The sequence below is a fragment of the Balaenoptera musculus genome, chromosome 12 (genome assembly GCF_009873245.2).
Source record: "Balaenoptera musculus isolate JJ_BM4_2016_0621 chromosome 12, mBalMus1.pri.v3, whole genome shotgun sequence".
NCBI lineage: Eukaryota > Metazoa > Chordata > Mammalia > Artiodactyla > Balaenopteridae > Balaenoptera > Balaenoptera musculus.
In genome coordinates this window covers 43,538,405-43,550,841 of record NC_045796.1, presented here as the reverse complement: position 1 = coordinate 43,550,841, position 12,437 = coordinate 43,538,405, and the positions used below count along the sequence as shown (strand labels likewise).

General features: G+C 39.6%; 1 protein-coding gene across 1 annotated transcript in view; it reads left to right on the top strand.

Annotated features, from left to right (window-relative positions):
* Positions 1–12,437, top strand: part of SLC35F1 (solute carrier family 35 member F1) — a 399,640-nt gene that overhangs the window by 299,839 nt on the left and 87,364 nt on the right. Inside the window, exon 3 of the mRNA XM_036872250.1 lies at positions 10,079–10,206. Coding sequence (XP_036728145.1) covers positions 10,079–10,206 — 128 coding nt within the window. The remainder of the gene's footprint in view (positions 1–10,078; positions 10,207–12,437) is intronic.

The following is a 12,437-nucleotide window of genomic DNA, read 5'->3' as shown; positions in this document are numbered from 1 at the left end:
TTCTTTTCCTTTTTTTACCAATTTTCCAAATATTGAGTTGGTTTACTAATATCCAGTAGTGACCAATTAGTTTTTAAAATTTGGTTGTGATTGTTTCTATTGCTGTTGCTTTTAGATTCTTTATGAGCTCATGGATTGAAACATATCTGATGCATTTCAATCCATTTCAGTGTTATTTTTATACAAAAGACACTTCAAGTTGGCCTCTGAGTCCTTTTGACACAACCCAAGTAGTTTTTTTATTGTTTCCTTGCTCTTTTGTATAACAAAATGTTCCAGGTTTGACTTGTATTACATTTCCTGATCCAGAACTGCAGTCAACCATTTCTCCAAGATTATTATATTTTTTTTGGTGGAAAATTTCAAGATGATATTTTAAGATGATAATCTGTGTGCTATGGTGCTCATTACCACTAGGTTAGTAAAGTGGAAACTTTTTAATTCCATGAATATATTCTTCAATATTTTCAGATGGAAATATGTTTTAGAATATATGTGTGTGTATTCTGTGTATTTTAGAAGTACACATTGCATACTATTATTGCATTGCTCAGAAAATGCTGCCTTGTTTCTACTGAACTTAATTTCAGAAAGATTTGATAAAAAGATTAAAATATTTCTGATTTGTTTTATTAAATGTACCGTGTAAACAAAAAGCATCATTCTTAGAGTAGTGACTGCTTTGCAGTAAAAAGTCAGGACAGACCTTGGACAGATTGCTTAAAATTCTTCAGAACCTGACTTCATGATCTGAAAAATAGTTTCTTCATAAGGCTGTTAATAGCAAAGCTATCAAATATTTACTGGAAGCCAGAGATGTTACATACATTTTCTCATGTAATTGGTATAGCGACATTTTCAAGTAAGGAAATGCCCCCTTTTGTAAAGGAGGAAACTTTCCCAAGGTTACACAGCCAGTTAAGGGGCAAAGTCAGTACTTTAACAGAGGTCTCTCTGATGCCCTTAACCTAGAGTATAGGGTGGCAGTTAAATGAGAAGGTAAATATATGTTGCCTCTGGCCTTGTCCTGACAAATGGTGTTCAATGAAAAATAAATGTCAGGTAACAGAAGTGGCCTTAGTAGATCTGTACTCGACATTTGGGGTGGGAGATGGGAGCGTGAACAGGGGAGAGGAGGCCAGCCAGCTTTCTGCTTAGCCAGGCTTCTGGCCCATTGACGCTCCCCTTGCTAATTTCCCATTTTGGGTCTAACCTGTGTCCACCATGACAGATGCTCTCATGTCAAAGTTCAAGGTCAGCCCTCAAGAGTTCAGGCTGACATCTTCTGTCATGTTGTCTTTTTAATATGCTCAGCAGGTGGCAGGAGTCTGGAGGCAAGCCTGCTCTGGCCTCTTCCCCTTACATCGTGTGTCATTAGCTACTACACAGCTCTTTGTTCAAAACAAAATTCACAAAACTGACAGATTCATCTGCTAACGTCGGGGGGCATCAGAGCCAATTACAGGAAGCCTTCAAAAGGCAAATAGGGTCACTTTTCACAAAATGGGATGAAGAAAAGGAAAATAGTCATGTCATTAAAAAGGACAAATACATTTTCCTCTCAGCAGGCTCGCCACAGGAAAGTAGAGAGATTTATATGAGTCCATCATTTCATTATGACTGCTTTGAATAATTTCAAATCAAAGCAAAGCATCCACCCCACACACAGCCAACCTATCATTAACCATTTTGAGCTAGTGAACAGTATTTCCCACGGTAAGTGATATCTCTATAATGACGGAAATTTTAGGTGTTTTTTTTTTTTAATTGAAGTATAGCTGATTTTTAAAAATTTATTTATTTATTTATTTATTTATTTATTTTTGGCTGTGTTGGGTCTTCATTTCTGTGCGAGGGTTTTCTCTAGTTGCGGCAAGTGGGGGCCACTCTTCATCGCGGTGCGCGGGCCTCTCACTATCGCGGCCTCTCTTGTTGCAGAGCACAGGCTCCAGACGCGCAGGCTCAGTATTTGTGGCTCATGGGCCTAGTTGCTCCGCGGCATGTGGGATCTTCCCGGACCAGGGCTCGAACCCGTGTCCCCTGCATTGGCAGGCAGATTCTCAACCACTGCACCACCAGGGAAGCCGGAAAATTTAGGTTTAAAGTGCGAAGTTTCTATATTCTTTCAAGACCACAAATAATCACATATGTTGTTTAAAATCACCTGGAAAGGACACCAGTTGTTTGTTTTAATTTGAATTCAGACCTCGAGGATTCTAGGGTCTGGTTTTGCTGAGATGCACCAAACACATACTTGAGTTCTTGAGCAAGAGAAGGACAAATTTAGTTGTGTTTGAGGAAAACCAGGTGCAAAGGTTTAGGGGCACAGTCCCAACACTACCCTTACCTCATAACACTGTGAGAGTTTAGGCCAAATGGGAAAGTTCAGGGTCCACACAAGACCACCCTCTCTCCTGATGCCAATTGCAAGTTCAGGGTTGGGGGAGGATCCCCCAAACCACCATCAGTTTCAGAAATTTACTAAGCCTCACAGAACTCACTGAAAGCTATTATATTCATGGTTTGATTTATTACAGGGAAAGGATACCGATTAGAATCAACCAAGGGAATAAGCCCATACGGCAGAGTCCTAAAGAAGTACCAAGTCCAGGGCTTCCATTGTCCTTTCCCAATGGAGACAAGACATGTTACTTTCCCAGCACCAGTGTGTGACAATACAGAAAAATATTGCCAATCAAGGAAACTCACTAGAGCCTCTGTGTTCAGGTTTTTACTGAAGCTCCATTATGTAAGCCTGATTGATTCTCTAGTCTCTGGGCATGACCCAAAGCCTTCACCCCAAATCATATTGTTGGTCTTTCTGACATGGCCATCCTCAACCCTGAATCATAACGTTACCCAAGGACAAATTGCAGACCTCTTTGGGGGCAAGGTTAAATTCTTTACTGCACATCTACAGTATGTCGGAAGTTTGGCATGAGATAAGACCGGCTGTGATAAAAGTCAAGATAATGATAAGAGCTCCTCTCGAGGCACCATGTTAAGCATTTTATAAATATCTCATTTAATCCTGACCAACACTCAGGGAGGCAGGTCCACCTAGTAATTCTGATGTACAGATGAGGAAAATTGAGGTTTAGAGAGACTAAGTTGTGCAACAATATCATACACCCAGTGACCGGAAGAGGCTGGGTTCGAGCCCACTGCTGAATGGCTCCAGTGCCCTCCCTGTGTTGCCCTGCCAAAGGGAAGGCGTGGCTGCCACATCCACAACTCCACAGGGCACCATTCTTGTCTTCCCTGAGAAGGCTGTCTCCTGGAGCCGGAAAGGAAAGGCCAGCCTGACCGACTCACTATCTGAATCAAAAGGGAAGAGCTCTTGGCGAGACTTCTCAGAGCAAGAACCTGCACATATAGATAACTGCAAAAGAGCCAGCAAAGTTAAAATGCGCCCCAAGGGCTGGTTGCTCAACAAAAAGCATAAACTGGACAGGAGTTTGGAGTAGGAAGATGTGCTCCATTTTAATCAGTTAAATTTTGGTTGTTGGATGACATATATCAGTACAAAGAAATGTGTCTATCACAGCTAGAAATATGGGACAATAGTATTGGTTTGTGTTTGATCATGCAACAACGTAACATCTTTAAGATTTTCAGTGATCAATAGTGACAGTGTTTAGCATGCAAGCGGGTGTATTCTTTATAGGGTGTTCTTTCCAAGAATATGAAATGGATGCTCTAAATGTATAACTAGTTTTTAAATTCTGAATGGACTTTGTTTAGGGGAGTTATTTGGCTCTCATGCACTATTTTCATTAAGAGGTAAAGGAACCTGTAACACATAGATTTTGGTCAACAGAGTTTAATAGTCAGTACACAGTTTTCATATATGGGGTTTTAGACATCCTGAACTTTCAGAAAAGTCTTTATTTGTTTATCTATTTGTTGTAATTGCCTTTATGGTAAAATCTAGGAAGACTTACTATCAATTTTTCTATTAATATGAAGAATAAAATGTTAGCAATTGTGTCTCTCCTAAGATACATCAAGAACACAGGTTTTGGGGCTTCCCTGGTGGCGCAGTGGTTAAGAATCCGCCTGCCAATGCAAGGAACACGGGTTCGAGCCCTTGTCTGGGAAGATCCCACATGCCGCGGAGCAACTAATCCCGTGCACCACAACTACTGAGCTTGTGCTCTAGAGCCCGCGAGCCACAACTACTGAGCCCGTGTGCTGCAACTACTGAAGCCCGTGCGCCTGGAGCCCATCCTCCGCAACAAGAGAAGCCACCGTAATGAGAAGCCCATGCACCACAACAAAGAGTAGTCCCTACTAGCTGCAACTAGAGAAAACCTGTGCACAGCAACAAAGACCCAATGCAGCCAAAAATAAATAAATAAAATAAATTAATTTTTAAAAAAAAGAACACAGGTTTTGCATATTTCAGAGGTGTAGAGTATAAGCATGTCATATAAAATCATGTCTCTTAGCTTCATAAAAGATGACAGCTTAAAAAATCCAGAAAAAAAAAGGTTTCTGAGGTTTAAGTGATCTATTTCATGTTTAAAAAGGTAATATACATTGAAAGATTTTTCGAATCATAAGGTATATATGTTTTTGTGTCAGAAAGGTAATAGATTGAGTTTGTAATTAGGGCTAGAATATTTTGTTTTACTTATCGATGCCAAAAAAGTAACTTTGAAAAAAATAAAATAAACTTACTGTTAAGAAACCTATCCTATATACAATCATTTTTACACATATATGGATTTTCTCTTAAAGTCACAGCTACCAGAAACTTACGTGATTATGATTCATTTTTAGTTGCTTTTAGATATTTTTCCAAACCCTTATTAGGCATCTCTGGAAAACAGCCAGATGACCGAGTAGATTTTAACGGTGTTATTCAGCTATCTTACCTTGATAACAGGATCTTATTTACATGAGTAGCTATCTGTCTAAATCACTATGCTAGGCATAGTTCAGGATATGTGAAAAAGAGAAATAAGTGCTGAGGGGAAGCAGAGACTTTGGGAAAGCTTCACATGGGAGCTTCTCATCCAGGTAACTGGATCTTGCAGTGTGAGTGGGAACTTGAGCGAGAGGGATGTGAAGGGTGTAAAATGGGAACTGAGGCCCTGTCTCTTCTCCTCTTGGCTTTCTTTGAACCCTTTGTGTGGTTTCCTCATTTACGTTTTGCCTGTCACATGCAGCCTATGTGGTAACCTTGGAAACACCTCCTCAAAGCCCCTACCCTGGAAAGGCCCAGTAGGACTAGAGTCCCAGAGAACGAAGCCGTTTCTAGTTCAAGCCTTAGGGCAAAAGGGTGTGTTCACATGGCTTCCCCTCCCAGATCAAGTAGTGAGATCCAGAGAATCAAGACAAGGATCTGGCCCAGGGGAGAGGTGTCAAGGTCAAGGACACGGCCCTCAGGCTGCCTCCTGTCTGGACAAATGTCATATGCTGGCTGCAGTGTGATCCATCCACAATCTCAAGAGTTAGAGACAGAGGATGTACAACTAAAGCCCTAATGAGAAATTAAGAGAGTTCATTTCCCTGGGCTTCCTCCATGCAGGATCCATCACTCGCAGTGAGCCAGTCTGTGGTGGGTGGCTGGTCAGGATTCAAGGATTCCAGGACCCCACCACTTGCTGTCATGTCTTGTGCACATACCTGGCATTAGATATTAGCTTAACTACAACATTCATACTGCCTTTAATCTACAGTGCCCTATGAAATAGTTGCTACAGTTCCCATTTTACAGTAGAGGGATCAAAGTTCAGAGCCGTTAGCCAAGTTACTCAGTACCACTAAGGTACATCAGTGGCCAAACCCAGGTCTGTTGCCACTAAGCCAAGACATTAAAGGACTGCCTTTTATGCTCTTCTTAATCTCACTGTCTGGCTCCAATGGTGACAATGAATGAAACAATACAAAACAAAATGTAATCTTCATTATTTGTCCTTTTTATATTTCATCCTTACCCTCAGATTCACATTATGAAGTGCAATTGATTGCAATTCTTTTTGTGAACCATTTACATTTTCATTTCCTTATTATTAACACATTCATTTTGTTCACTTTTCTGACAAAAGAATTGTTTTGAATTCTACATCCTAATACTAAATTTCACCTTTTAAAGGTGAGTAATTAAAACTTCCATCTTCAGTCATTCCTTTTTTCAAATTCACTGATGAATATTTAACCTCTTCCCTTGGAGTTCTGGTAAAGGAAGATGGCATTATGGCTTCAAGTTGTGAGCCGAGGAGGCATCCATTCAAGCAAGGGTCTCGCCCCCTGTGCAGGGGCTTCATTCTTGCTGCAGACCCTCTGTGCAAATGCATGCTGAGTTCTGTCCTTGCAGAAAAACACCATGAAGGATCACACCACCCTTGAGAGCCCTTAATGAAAATGCAGTCCCGAGAATAATGCAGCTTCTTGTTCCCTTTGCTGAATTCACCCCTGGTGCTGTCCCGCAATCCTTTTATTCTCTACTCAGACCACCACTGGGGGTGAACAAAGAGTCCTGTCTATGAATCAAAGCTCTTCAGGTTTCCAGTCGCTGCCGTGAATGTGGACCATGTTTCAGTCTTTGCACAGGCGTTTCCTCTTCCTTCATTCAACATTCATTGACCACTGCCACGCTCGCCCCACCCCATGTGTGACCATTGGTATTACGCCCGAGGCTTCAACTAGTAGTACAGCATATAACAGTAATTCTTATCATTAGACTTTAAGCCATAAATTTGAAAGCCTTATTTTACATATCACAAGGGAAACTCTGTCATGCACTTAGATCAGGCAGGGCAACGTCAACTTTTGATACTGAAATGAGGGTGATGGGACACGTGCTCATCCCTAAGCTGATTCAGGAGTGGACGCACGACTGCGCGTCTGGGCACCGGCAACACTAAGGGACGCCGTGCACGTCGGCTTCAATGTGCCAGGCGCCCCCTGGAGTCTGGCAGAGGGGGCACCCTGCAGGTGGGTTGGGACAAGCAGGTCATGATAGCTCCTTTAATGAGAAATGAATGACTCCTGAGGACAGTGCCGTAATTACAAACCAATAAGGCAAAAATAGTGCAGTACCAGTGAGTATGAAGCCTAATGCCAGATTGTCATGAATTCAAATCCTGGCTCATCTGTGTGAACTTTTGGGCAAGTTACTTAACTCCTCCAGGCCCCAGTTTTGTCATCTGTAAATAAGGTTAACAGAAATACCTTCCATACAGGGATATTATAAGGATTAAGTAAATTAATATTTGTAAAGCACATAGACACTGCCTGGTATATAGTATCATATAAGTATTTGTTACAAAAATGGAAAAACACATTGATTGGTCATTCTGTTGATGCTTAGTAAAATGAGATATGAGTCACATGATCAAGACTGTCAATAATTTCCCTCTCTATTCTCAATCATTGCCATAGTTATTGTTGCTGGAACGCTATGTTACTTTCAATTAGGGTTACTTTCTTTAATTATGTTTTACACATTTGTGAATACTTGCATACTCCACAGTTCTTTAAAAAGAGAATGAAAACAAAATTAAACTCGAAACCAATTATAGAGATACATATGTACAAGGATGTTCTTTAAAGAAAAATTGGAAACAACTTAAATGTCTGTCAGTGGGAGATGAGATAAATTGTGGCATATTCATAAAATGTGATTATATATCATTTAAGGTATATTACATTTATTCTCTACATTAAAAAAATAGGGATCTATTTCTAGAACAATGTTAAGTATAAAGAACCCTAGAAGAATGACAGGTACAGTATATACAATAAACTTTCATTTAAATACATACATACGTAGAAAACATATAACAAAGACATGAACATGAAGGATACATAACAATATCAAGATGGTGACTTGAGGAAGGAGGGAAGGGAATGGAATCTGGCAGTGGCAGAAAGGGGGCTTCAATTTCATCTGTAACATTTCCTCTCTCAGAAAAAAATCTGAAGCAAACATGGCAAAATTTTAACATTAATTAAATCAGGTTGGAGATTACCTTATCACATTATTCTCTATGCTTTTTATTTATATTTGAACATGTTGATAGGAAGAATAATAACAGAACAAATTTAAATGCCAAATTATAATTCTAAAATTTCCACCCATAGATTTTATTACTCCTCTTCGTTAATATTTTTAAAATTCTTTTGCTTCAAAACGTTAACTTACCACCAGTTGTGCTGGTGCTTTTATGGATGGCCCGGTTTCGTGAGGTTTAGAAAGCACTTTGGCACAAGGGCTCTAAAGAATATATCTTCACTATTCTAGAATTTTAACGGCCTATTGTACATCAGTGTTAATGAGAGTCATGTAGATAAATCCCTAAGCAGTCCTTTTAAAGGTTGCATTTTTTGCTCAGCCAAAAAAAAAGAGCTTTCTTGCCTTCCTGGATAATTTTGCTAAGCAAGTGTGTTGTACGTTTTCAGGTGCTCAAGTGAAACAATATGGGAGCATTTGTTTAGAGTGTTTTGCTTGCAAACTTCTTCAGCAGAACAGCAAGACAACAAATCATTCCTTTGAATCTGTGTAACTTTGAATATGTATTGATTGGCGGAACAAACAGCGCCATGACCCAGATTTTCAATGTCACATATTGAAATGTGGCTGGTGTGCTCCGAGTTTAGCAATTCTCTGTTCATCATGTAAATTAACCGGGACAATGACTTGTGACCTTAGAATTTCAGCTTTGCGGTTCAATATGCCATTGACCTTTTACATCCTATGTATAGAGTATTATGTGTAAAACGGTCACCAAATGAATTTATATCAGATGTTCTAACTAGAAAACAATTTTCATTGTCTGGCGCATGAATGTTTGTAGTAGATATATTTTAACTATTTCAATTTCAATGTTATTTAACATTGCTGAGGTTATTAAACACAAAATGTGCTCATAGATTCTGTATTACTTACTGACCACTCACCATGCACTGTTGGGCCCTAGAGATAAAGTGATGACCGAGACAGTGCCACTCTCTTGAAATTGTTAATAATCTAATGAGTAACAGAGTCAAGAAAACTGGCTATTATAATACAGGGAGATAAGTACTGTATCTGTGGAATAGAAAGAGTGTTAAAGGAGCCCATAGCATGGAAACCCAACCGATTCTGAGAAGATCAAAGTGAGAGATCAAGGAAGGCTTCCTGGTGGTAGAGTCTATGCTGCTCCTTCATTTGAAGGCTGGGGGAAGAATAGTCCATGCAGGGGAATCAGCACATGGAAAAGCAAGAGGACGCATACTTTGGGCCAAATGTTTGGATTGTTTCTTTGGTATCAAGAATCACCATTCCCTCAGGGTTTCTGCATGTTCCACATCCTCTAAGGATACCTCACAGGCTGGCCCCAGAAAGCTGCTATTATTAATAATCATGTTCCCCCACTTTGAGAAAAGGTACATTTCAGGCCTGAAATATGTAAAAATAAGGATGAAGAACTAAGCAGTTCAAAGTCTGTTCTGAGGCTACCAGCGTAAGAGGCAAGATGGTGAAGATTGCAGTCGTCGGCAGCATGAAGACCAAGGCCTGTGGCACTCTTCCCCATCCATGAGTGACCCCCAACTTCCTCTCTCTTTCCATCACCCACACACCACCTGCGTGTAAGGTTCAGAGGCAAGCGAGCCCTCAGGGTGGCACCCTGCAGCCTTACTGCAGCTCTGCGGCTGAGCACAGGCTTTTCTCCATTTGACTACCCTCTTTCCATTTTTGTCTATTTTACCACAATCCTGAAGTTCAAGATGATTTGGATTTCGCGTGTTTATACAGCCTTTCTGAACACCTTTCCTTTTATTTTTACTTGACAAAATTTTTTGTTCAAATGTTTGTGAGAAAATGTTTTGCATAGTGAACTAAAAACCTGCCCAGTCTTGTTCTGGGATAGGAACTAATTTGAAGGGCTGAAATCTACCATGAAGCCTAGTAAACTAAGTACAAGCGTGTCATTCTTCGACATATTGATTCATTTGTTTAATTAAATGTTTGATAAGGTACGGAAAAAAATATAGTACTGTAATATATATTTTAGAATCCTTCTAAATATACAGTTTCTCAACGTGTTCAGAGCTTAATCCATTTCTTCTTAACTTTGTAACGCAGGAGAAGAAAACCTCCTGGCAATTTTACGACGAAGATGGTGGAAGTATATGATCCTGGGACTGATAGACTTGGAAGCAAACTATCTGGTGGTCAAGGCTTACCAGTACACGACTCTGACCAGTATCCAGGTACCAAGGCTCTCTTCCCTTCTCATCTTCCTCATTTTCCAGATGTAGTTTACTTTCAGTTTAGTCACTTGGGAGTTCTGAATACTAGTTTGTAAGGTTTGCAACAAGAGGGAAATCGGTTATATAAAAATTAACTTGAACTTTATTTCTGTGTTCCTTTAATTTTTCTGAATTCACATGTAATTGTACATCTCTTCTTTGTTTTTAGTATACCACAAGAACCATTGACAATGTAGGAAAATAATTTGTAGCTAAGAATACTAATCTTACATCAGCAGAAGAATTATTAATAAGCATAAAAATAAATCTATTTTAATCACAACTTATAATGTTTTAGAATATGCTAATGGACTTTGATTAAGTAATCAAAGTGCTTAATAATCTTTTCTTTTAGCTTTCTTTAATGTGTAGATTTTGTAAGCTGAAGAGACAGAATTTTTCCTAAAGGGACAAGATTTAAATTTCTACAGTGTGTTAGGTATGAAGATAGCCACTGCATCCTTCCTTCCTCCCTCCCTCTCTCTCTTTTTCTTTTATGTAATTGTGTGTACACGCACGTGCACACACACACACACCATTGCAAATTTAACTTAGATTTTCACGATTTTTACCAGACACCACTTATATTCCTCATTAAACCATAAATAATAATCTTGACTATTTTTGCTTCACCCTTATTTCTCTTTTTATGACAATATTATGAACTTTATAGTCATTCCAAGGCTGCAGGATGAAAACAAAATATTGTTCACGTATCCGATTTTACTTAGATTTGATACCTCAACAACATTGCTGCCATTCTAATAATTTGCTTAGAAACAATAACAAAAATGAAGAAACAAACAAGCAAACAAACCACTTGAATAAATTCAGATTATATAGATTGGATGGGAATCTATCTAAATCAGAATTAGATAGGGTCTACATGCTTCCTCCTGCATACCCAATAAGGGACAGAAAGGATGCTTCCCTACAACCACTGAAGAAAAGTCCAGAGCTCTATTTGATTGGACCACACTGATGGCAGGGGAATAGTGTGAGCTAACTGACCTAGACCTGGACTCTATGAACCAATACAGGATGAGATTTCTCTGATTTGTTTAGACAAATGTTTCTCAGTAGGAGTACTACTGGCATTTTGGGTAGAACAATTTTTCATGATGTGAGTCATTTTCCTACTTTATAGGTCATTTAAGATTTCTGGTCCCTACCCATCAAATGCCCATAGCATCTTTCAGCCTTTGTAACAACTAAAAGTGTCCTCATGGATTTCCAAATGCCCTCTAGCAGGTACCATCTCTAGTTGAGAATCACTGGCTCACCAATCAGCACTCACTCCTGGAGTCAGGGCAGGATCAATCTCACCCAATCACATATCTGTCACCCATTGAGGGAGAGATGAGGTGGATGGATGCTGGGAGAACAACCACAGTGCTCCAAACTCAGCCTAGCTCCTATTCACTTCCACAAGCCCCACCATGACAACAAATCTCTCTCTCTGTCTTTCTCTCTCTCTCTTTCATGCTCTCTCTCTCCTGTGCTCTCAGGCACTTTGTTTTATAGCTCTGTCTTCACAGTCTGTCTTACCTAAGAATGGTGTTTGAATATTTCCACCTACTCCACCAAGCTGTAAGCTCTTTCACAGCAAGGAGGATTTCTTGTTCACCTTTGAATCTCTAGTACCTGGTAGGAAACCCAGCACATAATAGGCACTCAAAAATGTTTAAAGAGGTTAATTAAATTGCATTGACTTCCAGTATTTGGGGACACAGAAATTGCCAGCAGTTCTCTACCCACATGCAGAGGCCCCTGGAATGTCTATACAGGTATGTGGGAGAAGAAAGAGGAATGCTGGCTTCATGGCAGAACTGGGCCCGTTAGTGCAGAGTCAAAAATTATAAATGGGCCTCCTGGGGAGCATGAAGAGGAAATTTACCCCTTTGGAAATCCATCTGACTTTTGTTTTCTTTTGTTAAGCATTGAAAAGTCACAACCAATTACTGGTTGCTTAAGTTCTATGGGGATTTATTAAAAAATTTTTTCAGTTTTTCAATTTCTTTTTGTAGACAGTGACAAGGTTTTAACAACTTTCCCCTTGTCCTCAGGTGTTTTGTTCAACCCATGTTATACACCACCATTAATCCATCCTGCCACTTCTCTCAAACTAGCTGTTTGACACCGCATTTAATGCTACGTTCTATGCAAAATTTATTTTAATTCTGTAGAAAGAC